At 36.9% G+C, this 13,422-nt stretch overlaps 1 protein-coding gene across 3 annotated transcripts in view; it reads right to left on the minus strand.

The window, feature by feature from the left end:
• Nucleotides 1–13,422, minus strand: part of PDS5B (PDS5 cohesin associated factor B) — a 202,544-nt gene that overhangs the window by 139,221 nt on the left and 49,901 nt on the right. For all 3 annotated transcript variants that reach the window (XM_051831824.2, XM_051831821.2, XM_051831820.2), the window contains exons 2-4: nt 7,729–7,855; nt 2,528–2,731; nt 44–130 (exon numbers count right to left, since the gene is read on the minus strand). In XM_051831824.2, coding sequence (XP_051687784.1) covers nt 44–130; nt 2,528–2,731; nt 7,729–7,836 — 399 coding nt within the window. In that variant the 5' untranslated portion in view covers nt 7,837–7,855. The remainder of the gene's footprint in view (nt 1–43; nt 131–2,527; nt 2,732–7,728; nt 7,856–13,422) is intronic.

Below are 13,422 nucleotides of genomic sequence, written 5' to 3' on the forward strand. Positions count from 1 at the left end.
GAACACACAATTTTAAAATGTCACTTTAAGATATACTGCTTACCTCAAGTAAATAAAAATACCTATTGAACTGTGGGCTCTTTGTATCCTCTAGCCCCTTCAACTGCCTTGTTATAAACATGAATATATCCTTTAAAAAAACAAAAAAGTATGGTTTAGATTATGAATGCTACAAGAAAATATCCACTAAAATAAAACTAGTTCAGATCTTTTGTGTGCCTACACACAAACACACACACACAGCATGATAAATTATAAATAACCAAGAAATATTGTAGTTGGCTGAAATTTTTTAATTTTTTATTATCCTTTATAGAGAAATAGTGTATCATTCACCATGATCTCAATGTAGAGAAAGAAAAACTTCAACTCACAGGAAGTAAGACAAATAGACCATGAAAATTTAGTTAACTATTATTAATGCCATTATTAGAATTAAAAATACTGTAATACTGAAAGATGATCAGGTTTGTTAGAAAGGCATAATATGTAAAAATCAGATAGCAAGAATACAGTTTAGGAAGCTTCAATTTCCAAACTAAAATTGCCAAATGACAAGAAAATAGATTCCACACACAAAGAAGCTGAGAAATTTAGAACGTAATTAGAAGTCACCTAGTCAAGCACTCTAATTAATCATTGTATCACCTGCTTTTCGTTTACTATTTGTCAGTCTATTTTTACCATCCCTTAAACCAATTAAGTATCTCAAAATCAGAGGCCTACAATTAGAAATCAAACTATACACCTGGAAACAAAACTACCTGGATCAGCTCACATTATCTACTTTAAATCTCTAATCTTACAATTCAATCCCACTTTTAATGAAAAATATTCCTTCTTCAATCAAAATATAAAACACAAGCATACCTAAACCAGTTCAGACACTCTGTACTTCAATTTTGACAGACTTAATCAACTATACTGATTTCCTCACCCCAATTATCAAGAAGCAACTTTTCCCCTACTACTGTAATCCCACTGATACACAATTAATATCAATATTTGTTGAATGAAATAAATTGCCATTTTTTCACTGTTGAGTAACCTTCTTTCTACACACACACAAAATAATCCAGTTTCTACAACTATCTTTTACAGTTTTTTTAATTTCTGACTGACTTGCCTTACCATCATTCCAAAACATTTGAAGAGTTCATGCCTTCTACTAGCAATTTTCTAAACAGATTAATCATGCTATTCCCTTTTATTTCCAATCTTCTAGAGACGATGCTTTCATGGGGCCCAAGAGGCACAGTTAGGGTTAGGGTTAGGGTTACACCAGCATCGCATACAGGAGTGCTGTATCAAGTCCCAGCTACTCCACTTCTGATCTAGCATCCTCCTAATGTGCCTGGGCAAACAGCAAGATGGCCTAAGTACTTCACTTCAGTCCCTGCCACCCAAGAGTGAGACTGCGGTGCAGTTCCTACATCCTGGAATCAGTCTGGCCCAGACACACCCAGCTGTTGCAGTCATTTGGGTGGCTGATCCAATATGGAAGAACGATTGATTCTCTCTCTCTCTCTCTCTGCCTGTCAAATAAATAAACCTTTGCAAAAATGGTAATAATGACCATGGTGTTCAGTATGGATTTTTCAAAGGGAAAAGGAACGGGGGCAGTGTGGTGCAGCAGGTTAAGCTGCCACTTGTGACACCAGGATTCCATATTAGAAAGCCAGTTTGATTCCCAGCTGCTCCTCTTCCCATCCAGCTTTCTGCTAATGCACTTGGGAAGGACACTGGACAATGGCCTAGGTACATAAGTTCCAGGCCCATGGCTTCAGCCTGGTGGAAACCCAGGTGTAGCCATTTGGGGAGTGAGCCAGTGGATACTAGATCTCTTTATCTATCTCCCTGTCACTCTGCCTTTCAAATAAAAAATAAATCTAAAACGTGGGAAGAGGAAGAATTGCTCCCAAATGACATTAAAAGAAACAGAGTTAGCTGGCACCGCAGCTCACTAGGCTAATCCTCCGCCTTGCGGTGCCGGCACACCGGGTTCTAGTACTGGTCGGGGCGCCGGATTCTGTCCCAGTTGCCCCTCTTCCAGGCCAGCTCTCTGCTGTGGCCAGGGAGTGCAGTGGAGGATGACCCAAGCACTTGGGCCCTGCACCCCATGGGAGACCAGGAAAAGCACCTGGCTCCTGCCATCAGATCAGCGCGGTGCTCCGGCCACAGCGCGCCAGCCGCGGCGGCCATTGGAGGGTGAACCAACGGCAAAAGGAAGACCTTTCTCTCTCTCACTGTACACTCTGCCTGTCAAAAAAATTTTTAAAAACTTTTAAAAAATTAAAAAAAAAAAAACAGTTAATGATGACATAATATAAATAGTATATGCTATATTAAGTTATTATCCTAAAAATCAGAAATTGTTCTCAAAACTTCTAAAAAAAACTGATTCACAAAAGATTGCTAAAGCTAACAAAGAATCCAAAGAAATTATCTAAATAAGTTAACTCTCATTTTAGATAGACACATAAATCAACTTCAGTCAACCTTGGCAGTTCTTTAAGTCAATACTTGCCTTTAGTTTATCAGGGGATGTGTAAGGAGCTTCTGGAGCATAAATTCTGAAAATATCTGCAAGGCAGCAGGCTACCAGTAAACGAACATCTTTATCAGGGTGCTTGAGGAAAAAATCTGAAGCAAGATGTAAAGCTAGGTTTAGATAAAGCTCCTTTTCTTCTTCAGAGTCCTGGTCCATATCCATGAAAGTTTTCACAACCATCTATACAAAAAATAAAATAAAATAATTAAATAGTGAAATTTTTCACATAAAGACACAGTCACTTAGAGAAGATGTTTAGCCTAGCAATTAAAAGGCCCACATTCCACACTGGAGTTCCTGGGCTGAATTCCCAGGCCAGCTCATGACTCTAGCTTCCTACTAATGCAGATTCTGGGAGCAGAGGTGATGGCTCAAGTAACAGGTTCCCTCATGGGAGACATGAATTGCATTCCCAGCTTTTAGCAACAACCCTCTCCCAGGCCTGCACATCATGGGCATTTGGGGAATGAATCAATAGATGAGATGGGACTCACGATCTTCTTCTCTTCTCATATAGATTTTTTAAAAATTTCAAGTACAGGCATTTGAAATATAGGCCATATTTTTTTTAAAGATTTATTTATTTATTTGAAAGGCAGACCTACAGAGAGGCAGAGGCAGAGAGAGACAGAAAGGTCTTCCATCCACTGGTTCACTCCCTAGATGGCCACAATGGCAGGAGCTGAGCCGACCCAAAGCCAAGAACCAGGAGCTTCTTCTGAGTCTCCCATGTGGGTGCAGGGACCTAAGGACTCTGGCCATCTTCAACTGCTTTCCCATGCCAATAGAGAGAATTGGAGCAGCCAGGATTCAAACTGCACCCATATGGGACACCAGCACAGCAGGCAGTGCTATGTCACAGCACCAGCCCCAAATACAGGCCATATTAATTGCAAAGGTTAACTTCAAATAAATATATTTTCATTTTTTCCACACAAGATCCTGCTAAAACCACCATATAAACTTTTCTATAAAAGACTAAAACATATGGGGCCAGTGCCTTGGCATAGTAGGTTAATCCTCCATCTGGGGCACCAGCATCCCATATGGGCCCAGGTTCTAGTCCCGGCTGCTCCTCTTCCAATCCAGCTCTCTGCTATAGCTTGGGAAAGCAGTGGAAGATGGCCAAAGTCCTTGGGCCCCTGCACCCACATGGGAGACCAGGAAGAAGCTCCTGGCTTTGGACTGGCTAGCTCCAGCTGTTGTGGCCATTTGGGGAGTGAACCAAGAGAAGGAAGACCTTTCTCTCTGTTTCTCTCTCTCTCACTGTCTATAACTCTACCTCTCCTATAAATAAATTTAAAAACTTTAAAAAAGACTAAAATGTTTTTCATTTACTTGTATGTGCTAACCATAAGTTTAAAATTAGCCTTACACAGTGTTCATTAATGGAAGAATTCTAAGAAGTATTTTGTTGAAACTTCTGGTCTCGGTTGTACAACTGAAATAAAAGGAGTACATCCTTCTTTAAAAAAAGCATCAGCTTTTTAATAAATTCCTAATCTTTTTATTAGGAGATTTTGCATATTTAGCTAATAGAGAATATATACACAGATCCAAGAAAGATGTACCTTTCTCTCTGTCTCTCCCTCTCACTGTCTATAATTCTACTTGTTAAATTAAAAAATTTTTTTAAAAAGATTTATTTTATTTACTTTAAAAGGCAGAGTTATAAGAGGCAGGAGCAGAGGCATAGAGGGAGATCTTCCATCCACTGGCTCACTCCCTAAATGGCCACAACAGCCAAAGCTGAGCCAATTCTAAGCTAGGAGCCAGGACCTTCTTCCAGGTGTTCCACATGGGTGCAGGGGCCCAGGGACTTGGATCATCTTCTACTGCTTTCCCGTGTACATTAGCAGGGAGCTGAATTGGAAGTGGAGCAGCCAGGACTGGAACCCGCACCCACATGGGATGCCAGCACTGCAGGCAGCATCTTTAACCACTAGGCCACAGAGCTGGCCCCGAAAAGGTATAATTTCAAACTGTGAGGATCTTGCTCTAATTTTAGTATTAGTAGTTACAATGATGATCTCAGCATCCACTATTCCTACATAAAATGAGATTTAAAATTGCCTCACTTTATAGGAAAACAAACACAACTCTACTGGAAAAGTGACCATATAGCAACCACTAGGTGGTGCTGCAAATACTAAGCAGCAAGTAAGGCTGGTTATCAAGTACCAATGTCTATGCCTTGGTCTCATATTGCAAGGATTTTCACTTGCTGTGGAGTTAGATCTCTAAGTAATGAATGATTCCATTTTGTACTAAATTATAGTAACAACCGAGGAAAACATCCTCACAGAGCAACCCTCAAGTTTTATTATATCAAAGATGATCTCAGAACCAACAGTAGGCTAATCCCTCCAATTTGGCACTACCATTAGTGCCATTAGTGCCAAATTTGGGTATGATATCCAGAGCTATTCTGCTAATTCTTTAGTATTATTACTTTTTAAGATTTATGTTTTGGCCGGCGCCGCGGCTCAGTAGGCTAATCCTCCGCCTAGTGGCGCTGGTCCCCCAGGTTCTAGTCCCGGTCGGGGCGCTGGATTCTGTCCTGGATGCCCCTCTTCCAGTTCAGCTCTCTGCTGTGGCCCGGGAAGGCAGTGGAGGATGGCCCAACTGCTTGGGCCCTGCACCCGCATGGGAGACCAGGAGAAGCACCTGGCTCCTGGCTTCGAATCAGCGCGGTGCGCTGACAGCAGCGCGCTGGCAACAGCGGCCATTGGGGGTGAACCAACGGCAAAAGAAGACCTTTCTCTCTCTCTCTCTCTCTGTCCACTCTGCCTGTCAAAAAAAAAAAAAAAAAAAAAAGATTTATGTTTTGGAGCAGGTTGTCTGGCCTGGCAGGTAAGATGTCACTTTGAATGCCTATATCCCATGTTGAAGTGCCTGAGTTTGAATACCAGCTCTGCTGGCAATTTCAGGCTCCTGCTAGTGGATTCCATGAAGCAGCAGGGAATGGTTCAAGTACTTAGTTCCCTGTTCCCTGTCACCCACATGGGAATCCTGGACTGAGTTTTCTGTGCCCAGCTTTAGCCTAACCCAGCCCCAGCTATTTTTGAGTATTTGAGGAATGAACCAGTAGATTGGAGATCTTGTCTTTCTTTGCCTTTCAAATAAATAAAATAAATAATAAAATATATGTTTTGATGGCTCACATGTTTACGAAAAGACTTTACAAAGGGGAAAAAGCTAGTTGTACAAACTATTTCTTTCTCTAGAATCTCTTCACAAGAGTTGGAGATTAAATGTAGCTCTAATAAAATGGTACAAAAACATAAAAATTATATAAAGTTACCTTATACATCTTATACATTTAATTGTTAGTTTTTAAATTTTACACTGATACTTGCACATATCAAAAATTACTATCATCCCATAAAATCTTTTTCATATTTCTCTGGGAAGGAGTGCATAAAAAATAGCAGATGTGTAAATCAGGAAAACAAATCAGGAAAAAAATATATAAATTTACAGATTATTGCCAGGCGTAAATGTCTACAAAATAATGCAGCACACTTCAAATAATAAATGTGGGTATAGTAGATGCTGTTCCACCAAGACTAACAGTAAAGTTTCTCAGGGTCCAGGTAATTGGAATTCCCCATTACTGTCAGCAGCACAAATGGTATTTTAAACTCACTAATAATCCTTAGGAGTCCTCTGAAGATGTCTGAGAAACTACTATCTCTAAAAGACACAAAATGTTAATCATCTTATAAGTGTAGATTGTTTCTGCATTCAAGATCTATTTCCTAGCATACAGTAGAGATGTCATGTCATTCCTGCAATATAAATAAATCTAAGGAAATAAATGTATTAGCTTCTCTAATAACATTTCAATAGGCCAAAGAAATGTAAATACACAGAAAAGGAAGCATGTCATCAGGCAAGTTTGTGTCCCAGCTGTTCTATGTCAAATCCAGCTCCACGCTAATGGCCTAGGATAAGCAGTGGAGGATGACGTGGGTGCCTAGGTTCCTGCCACCCCTGTAGGAGACCCAGAAGGAGCTCCTGGTTTCAGCCTGGCCCATCATTGGCCATTGTGGCCATCTGGGGAGTGAAGCAGTGGATGGAAAACATCTCTCTCCCTCCCTCCAACTCTGACTTTCAAAATACATAAATCTTTAAAATACATATATATGCATATACATACCCTATATATACACATACCCTTTTTATCTTAACCAGATAAAACACACACACATAATGGTAAATTTAATCAAGTCTTATCCTTTGACTAAACATCTGATATCTAACATTTTAATACCTTATAAAGTACAAATGTATAATATTAACACTTTAAGAGGAATTATAGGGTATTTAACATCCTTTTCTCCTTATAAAAATAGACAATGTAGCAATATAAAATAGTTCATTTTAAGGATCCTGTGCCTTCAGTGATTAATTAAGGAAAATACTTCAGCCCCAGCATGCAGGAAAGTAATGATACGAAATAACATAAATGTCTAAGTAGATACAACCTGAAAGAGAAAAAAATGTTCAAAACTAAAGACCATCTAAACTTACTGATAAATCAGTTTAACATTCTCCTTGGCCACTATGCTTCTTCTATCATTTTAACTATCACATGGACTATCACTGTCCTGAGGAAAAGGTAAAACATTATTCAAATACAGAGACTTAAGCCATACAGTGACTGCTGCCATCTACAGGTGTTCACCATCAATCTCATTCATTGCTGCATGCTGTCAGAAGCAAAAGGAGAAGCTAACAGTCAAGCTCTTTAACCTACTATCAAAAAACTTACAAGTAAAATATAGCTTGAGTACTCAGTATGAGACCTAAAACTTACTTTCTCAGATTAAAACTATTATTTTTAGAAGATATAGGAGAAAAGAGACCAACGCTGTATAAACAAAAAGGAATGTAGAGTATATATGGTGGACTTTTCTTTATACCCAAGTATAAAAGGCCCTAGAAAAATCCAAGCTTCACCTTTCTAACTGCAAGAGCCAAGGAATCCCTACAGTTCTTTATCCATTCTAGCCTCTTCAATCCTTTATCTGCTGTTTTCTGCTTTGATTTGCTTTTCAACTTGCCCTAACAAGATACAGTCCTATGCGGTTTCCACAGGAGACTCATACTCTAAGCAGATATATATATATATATATATATATATATATATAAAAATACTCAATTATACTCACTTTTAACCGTCTCACCATCTCCTCTTTAGATATTTTGTCTGAGATTTCCTTGACACCAGGAGGATAAGTGATTTTTCCATCATTAGTCCTTGTCTTTGAATGAGCCATGGTGGAAATGTTTTTACCCCTAAAACAAGAAAACTATTAGATGTTTAAAAAACAAAAAAGGTATAAATAACATTCCTAAAACTTAACCTGTCCCACCCCCTAAAATTTATAACTACTTTCTAATTTATTGTAACTCATCACTTTAACTAATGAAAATCACTCTGTTGAATATTTTCCAAAATTGTTTTCTCAAAAAACGAAGCTTTTTCTTTTTACTTTCATTTGTATTAGTGGCAAGAAATGCTATTTAACACTCCAACAACAACAAAACTATAAATACTAGGGGAAAATTCCAAAATAAGCATGTTTTTCAAAGCACTACAAATTACTGACACCAAAATCCAGAAAAAACAGGGATGCATTGTATCTATTTATACTCTAGGGGCAATTCTCAATATTAACAATATAAGATTAAGTTTTGATTATTTCGCAGGGCAAAACAGTCAGAGATAAAGTTGTATCTGTCCAGCCAGAAAGACAAACTCCCTGCCATTAACGTAAAACAGTATCTCAACCCAAACAGATACACCTGCAAAGGAGAGGGGTACACCAGAAATTAACATGTGTCCTTTTCTTCACTTCTACCCTTACCAGATCAGCAGAGAAGGCTGCTCTGGTGTAAAACAGAGCAAGGTAATAACAGATTCAGGGCACAAAAAGCAAATTAGATTTTGGATATGAGACTATATATTTACTGAGTTTCACATAACCTAAGTGGTTGAAAGAATCTCAAAACATGTACTCAGTGGAATGCCTAAGTGGAAGTTTTCCCAAGCACCTAACGTAATAAAATCCTAGTCCTACCCAGAGAAGGGCGAATTCTATCCAAAGCACTCAGAATTCCTACTCCGATGTTTCTAGGACAATGAGCAGTATCAAGTCAAGAAAAAATAATCATGCACCTAAGGAACTGAGACATGACCAAGAACCTGCAAATATGCAAGACACCAAAAACAGACATAAGAATTAAACAGAACATAAAACTACCATACATATAACCTTAAACAAATTAAAAAGAAAATCTGAAATTTAAGGAAGTAAAAAAATGTTAGAGTAAGCTAGAAAAATTGTAAAACTAAAAATAGAAAAAAAATACAGTAACTTAAATTTAAAACTCAACGGATTAGTGCATTGGCAGATAGTGAAAACTATTTTAATTGGTGAACTGGAAAAAGAGGTCAGAAGAAATTATCCAGAGTGCAACAGACAGAATCATAAAGCTGGAATGAATACACACACAAAAAAAAAAGCTTAGAAAGGTCTAACTGTAACCTATGATTTGTGGAAATATAAAGAAGAATGAGGCAGAGGCCAAATACCTATAGAGAATATCGTAGAACATCATTCCTTGAATTCAAGAAGTCAAACAGGATCAAATTCAAAATAATAATGTTATTCCAGAAATCAAACAAAATCTTAAAGCAAACATATTACCATAAAAGGAACAAAATTTAAACTAACAGGAGATGACTTCTCAAAGTAACAATGTAAGTCAGAACATCAAATAATGCATTTTTTTTTTTTTTTCACGAACTTTCAGAAGTAACCTCATATACATGAACAGGTCAAAAGTGTTAAGATTTCAAAATTTAGTAGAGAGAGCTTAAAAAACATAATTTTAAAATGTAGGAAGTGTTTGAAGTAAAAATGTAAGAAAATATACCATGCAAACACTAACAATAAATACCAAGTTTTGTAAAAGTAAATGACCTTAGGACCCACTCCTTGTTATTAACAGAAATACATTAGTACAGAGTTCTTTGATAAAACATACAAAAAATATTCACAGCAATGCTATTCATAGTAGTCAAAATAGAATACACAAATGCCCATCAACAGTAAAATGAATAAACTAGCATACTCACATAATGAAAAGCAATACAGCTATGCAAGTGAATTAACTATGGTTTTACACAATAATATGTGTTTGGAAACAAAAGCAATTATTGGGTGCACAACAATTTTGATATGGGTGCACAACAATTTTGATATGTATACATGGGTCTACAAAAAATTCATGGAAAATTTACTGGGATCAAATCTTGCACAGGTTGTAAATTTTTCTACACCAAAATAAACTTAGTTTTTAACTCAAATATGGATTCATATTACAAAAAGATTAAAGAAGTCAAACAGAAAACACTAAGTATATGACTACATTTATATCAAAATGTGTTTGTGATTACTTTCATAAAGAGTTTAAAAACAGAGATCCTTTCTATGATGCTAAAAGCCAGGACAGTGAGTTATCTTTTGCGGGAGATGGCAGGTGTCCCCAGGTGGTATCTTAACCACTAGGTCAAACTCGTCAACTAACTTTATCCAACAGGTAGCATAACTATGACACCAAAATCCAATGATAACTTAAAAAAATACACAAGCAAAACTCTTAAACACAAAATTAGAAAACCAAATGCAGCAATATTTCTTTCTGAAAAGGTCAAGGGCATTTGGCACAGTTGTGAAGATACTACTGGCGATGCCAGCATCCCATTATTTTGAAGTACCTGGCTTTAAGTCGCAGCTCTGTGCTCCTGATTCCAGTTTCTTGCTACTGTGTACCTTGGGAAGCAGCAGGTAATGACAAGATCTCTGCCACCCCCATGTGAGACCTAGATTGCGTTCCAGGCTTCTGCCTGGGCCATTACAGGCACATAGGGAATCAATCAGTGGATGGGGGGAATTAATATCTCTATATCTATTTATCTATCTATTTCTCCATCTCCCTCTCTTTGTGTTTCTATCTACTAGCAAAGAACAAACAGAAACCTAAGCTTTAAAATACAATACTACTTAAAATTTCTTCTCCATCTCTACTAATTATTATAAAGCTAGAAAAATACATAAAGGACACACATGTTGAAAATTACAAAACACTGAAGGAAATCACAGACAGTCCTCAATGATCAAGATACATATCACATTCATCAACAGGAAGACTCTATATAGTGAAGATGTCAATGCTCCCCAAATTGATTTTAAGTTTCAGGATTCTACCAAAACCCAGCAAAACATTTCGTGAATAAAAATGTTTATTTTTAAATGTAAACATAAAGGCAAAGGAAATAGGATAGCTGAAACAACTATGGAAAAGAATAAAGAAAATATTTTACAAATTTCTATATATAGTAGCCACAATAAGATAATGGGATATTTGCAGAGGGATACATACATAGATAAACAGAACAGTCAATACAGAAAATGACCTCAAATATACCAAAAACAATTTTTTTAAACGGTGCAAAAGCAATGTAATACAGCAGCAAGTCTTTTCCACAAATAGTACTAAAGCAACTGGATCGTCCATAGGCAAAGAGAAAATAAAACCCGAACTCAACACTTCATACTTTATTCTAAAATGCAAAACTACCAAACTTTTAGAACATTAGGAATAGAAAAAATTTTTGGAAATGAAACCAAAAGTATGATCAATAAAAAGAAAAATCGATAAACTGGATTTCAAAATAAAACTTTTCTGTGAGAAACTGTTAAGATGATGACAAGACAAACTAAAAATTGAGAAAAAAAATCTACAAAGACATATATCTGACAAAGGACTTACACCTGTAATCTAAAAAGAACTCTGAAAAAGACATCACTTTTAAAAATCCAATGATGGGTGCAAAACTTCAAGAGACATTTGACTGAAGAGGATATACAGGTGGCAAAGAAGCGCACCAAGAGATGTTCAACATCATTAGCTATTAAAACACAAAGAAATACAATTAAATACTATTTAAATGGCTGAAATAAAAAATACTGATAATCAAATGCAGGAAAGAATATAAGGAAACTGGATTTATCAAATACTGCTGGTAAAAAAAAATGTAAAATGGTATATCCTAGTGAAACAGACTGGTAGTTTCTTACAAATATGCATTTACCATACAGATCAGCAACCACATTCATAGGTATTTATCCCAAAGGAATGAAAACATTTTCATATAAAAATCTGGACACAAGTGTTTACAATAGCTTTATTCACATTACCAAAAAACAGAAAGCTATCCAAGTGTTTTTCAACAAGTGAATGGTTAAAATGTGATATATCCATACAACAGAACACTACCTGGATATCAAATAATTTACTGATGTATGTAATAACTTTAAAAATTTTATTTATGTATTTATTTGAAAGTCAGAGTTATAGAGAGAAGAGGCAGACAGACAGATCTCCCATCTGCTGGTTCACTCCCCAAATGCTGCAAGAGCCAGGGCTAGGCCAGGCTGAAGCCAGGAGCTTCACCCAAGTCTCTTATGTGGGTGCAGGGGCCCAAGAACTTGGGCTATCTTCCACTGCTTTCTAAGGCACATGAACAGGGAACTGGATCAGAAGTGGAGCTGCTGGGACTCAAACCATCATCTATATGGGATGCTGGAGTCACAGGCAGTGGCTTAACCCAGTAAACCACAATGCCGGCCCCTGTAATAACTTCTAGTCATTATGCTTGGTGAAAACAGCCAATTTCAAAAAGTCATAAACTATATGGTTTCATTTAAGAATTTCTAAATGATTTTTTAAAAACACCTAGCACTGGAAAACAGATTAGCAGCTGCAAATGAACAGAGATGGGAATGAGAAGTAGGATGACGTAATTCCTGCTGGACTGTAATGATAGATATACCTACCTATATATGGCATCAAGCTACACAGAACTACATACACCCAGAGACACACACACATAAAATGTCATGTAAAAACTAAAGAAAACTGAATAAAGCATGTAATCCAGTTAACAGTAATGTACCAATATCAAATTTTTGGTTTTGGTATTATACTGCAAGCACATAAGGTGTCATCAGTTGGGGAAGGGTTCAAAAACTCTGTACTATTTTTTGCAATTTTCTATCTGTATTTCAAAAGAAAAAAGTTTTAAAATCAAAGTCAATTTTGTTCATATAAACATCACAGTTTAAAAATCCAATTCAGGTTAAAAACATAATCAACCTAGGAATTCATCTAACAATAAGATGCAGTTTTACAAAGAAAACCATATTGTCTCTGGATTCTGTACAATCCCAATCACACCTTTATCTTTTAAGAAATCTGACAAATTTAAAAATCTGTAAGTAAATAAAAAAGACCCAAAAAAAGGAAGACACTTAAAGAAAAAAAAAACACAATGAATAAACTTAATTCTATCAGATATTAAAAACCCAATATAGAGACCAGCATTGTGGCATAGCAGGTAAAGCCATGGCATGGGACCAGTATCCCATATGAGCAACAGTTCAAGTCCAGGCTGCTCCACTTCTAATTCAGATCTGGATGGAGCTCCTAGCTCCTGACATGGGCCTGGCCAAGCACTAGCACGCTGGCTGTTGTAGCCATCTGGAGAGTGAACCAGCAAACGGAAGTTTTCTCTCTCCCAACTCTGACTTCCAAAATAAATAAATCTTAAAAAGAAACACACACACACACACAATATAAAACTGATGAAATTCAGACAGTGTGATACTGGTGCACAAAAAGCTCAAACACCAAAGACAGCCTAAAAATAACAGACCCACATAAACAAGAGACTTACTTAAGGAAAACAGTGGCAGAGGAGATCAGTAAGGAAAGGATGGGGTAAAACTGACAGT

The sequence above is a fragment of the Oryctolagus cuniculus genome, chromosome 9 (genome assembly GCF_964237555.1).
Source record: "Oryctolagus cuniculus chromosome 9, mOryCun1.1, whole genome shotgun sequence".
NCBI lineage: Eukaryota > Metazoa > Chordata > Mammalia > Lagomorpha > Leporidae > Oryctolagus > Oryctolagus cuniculus.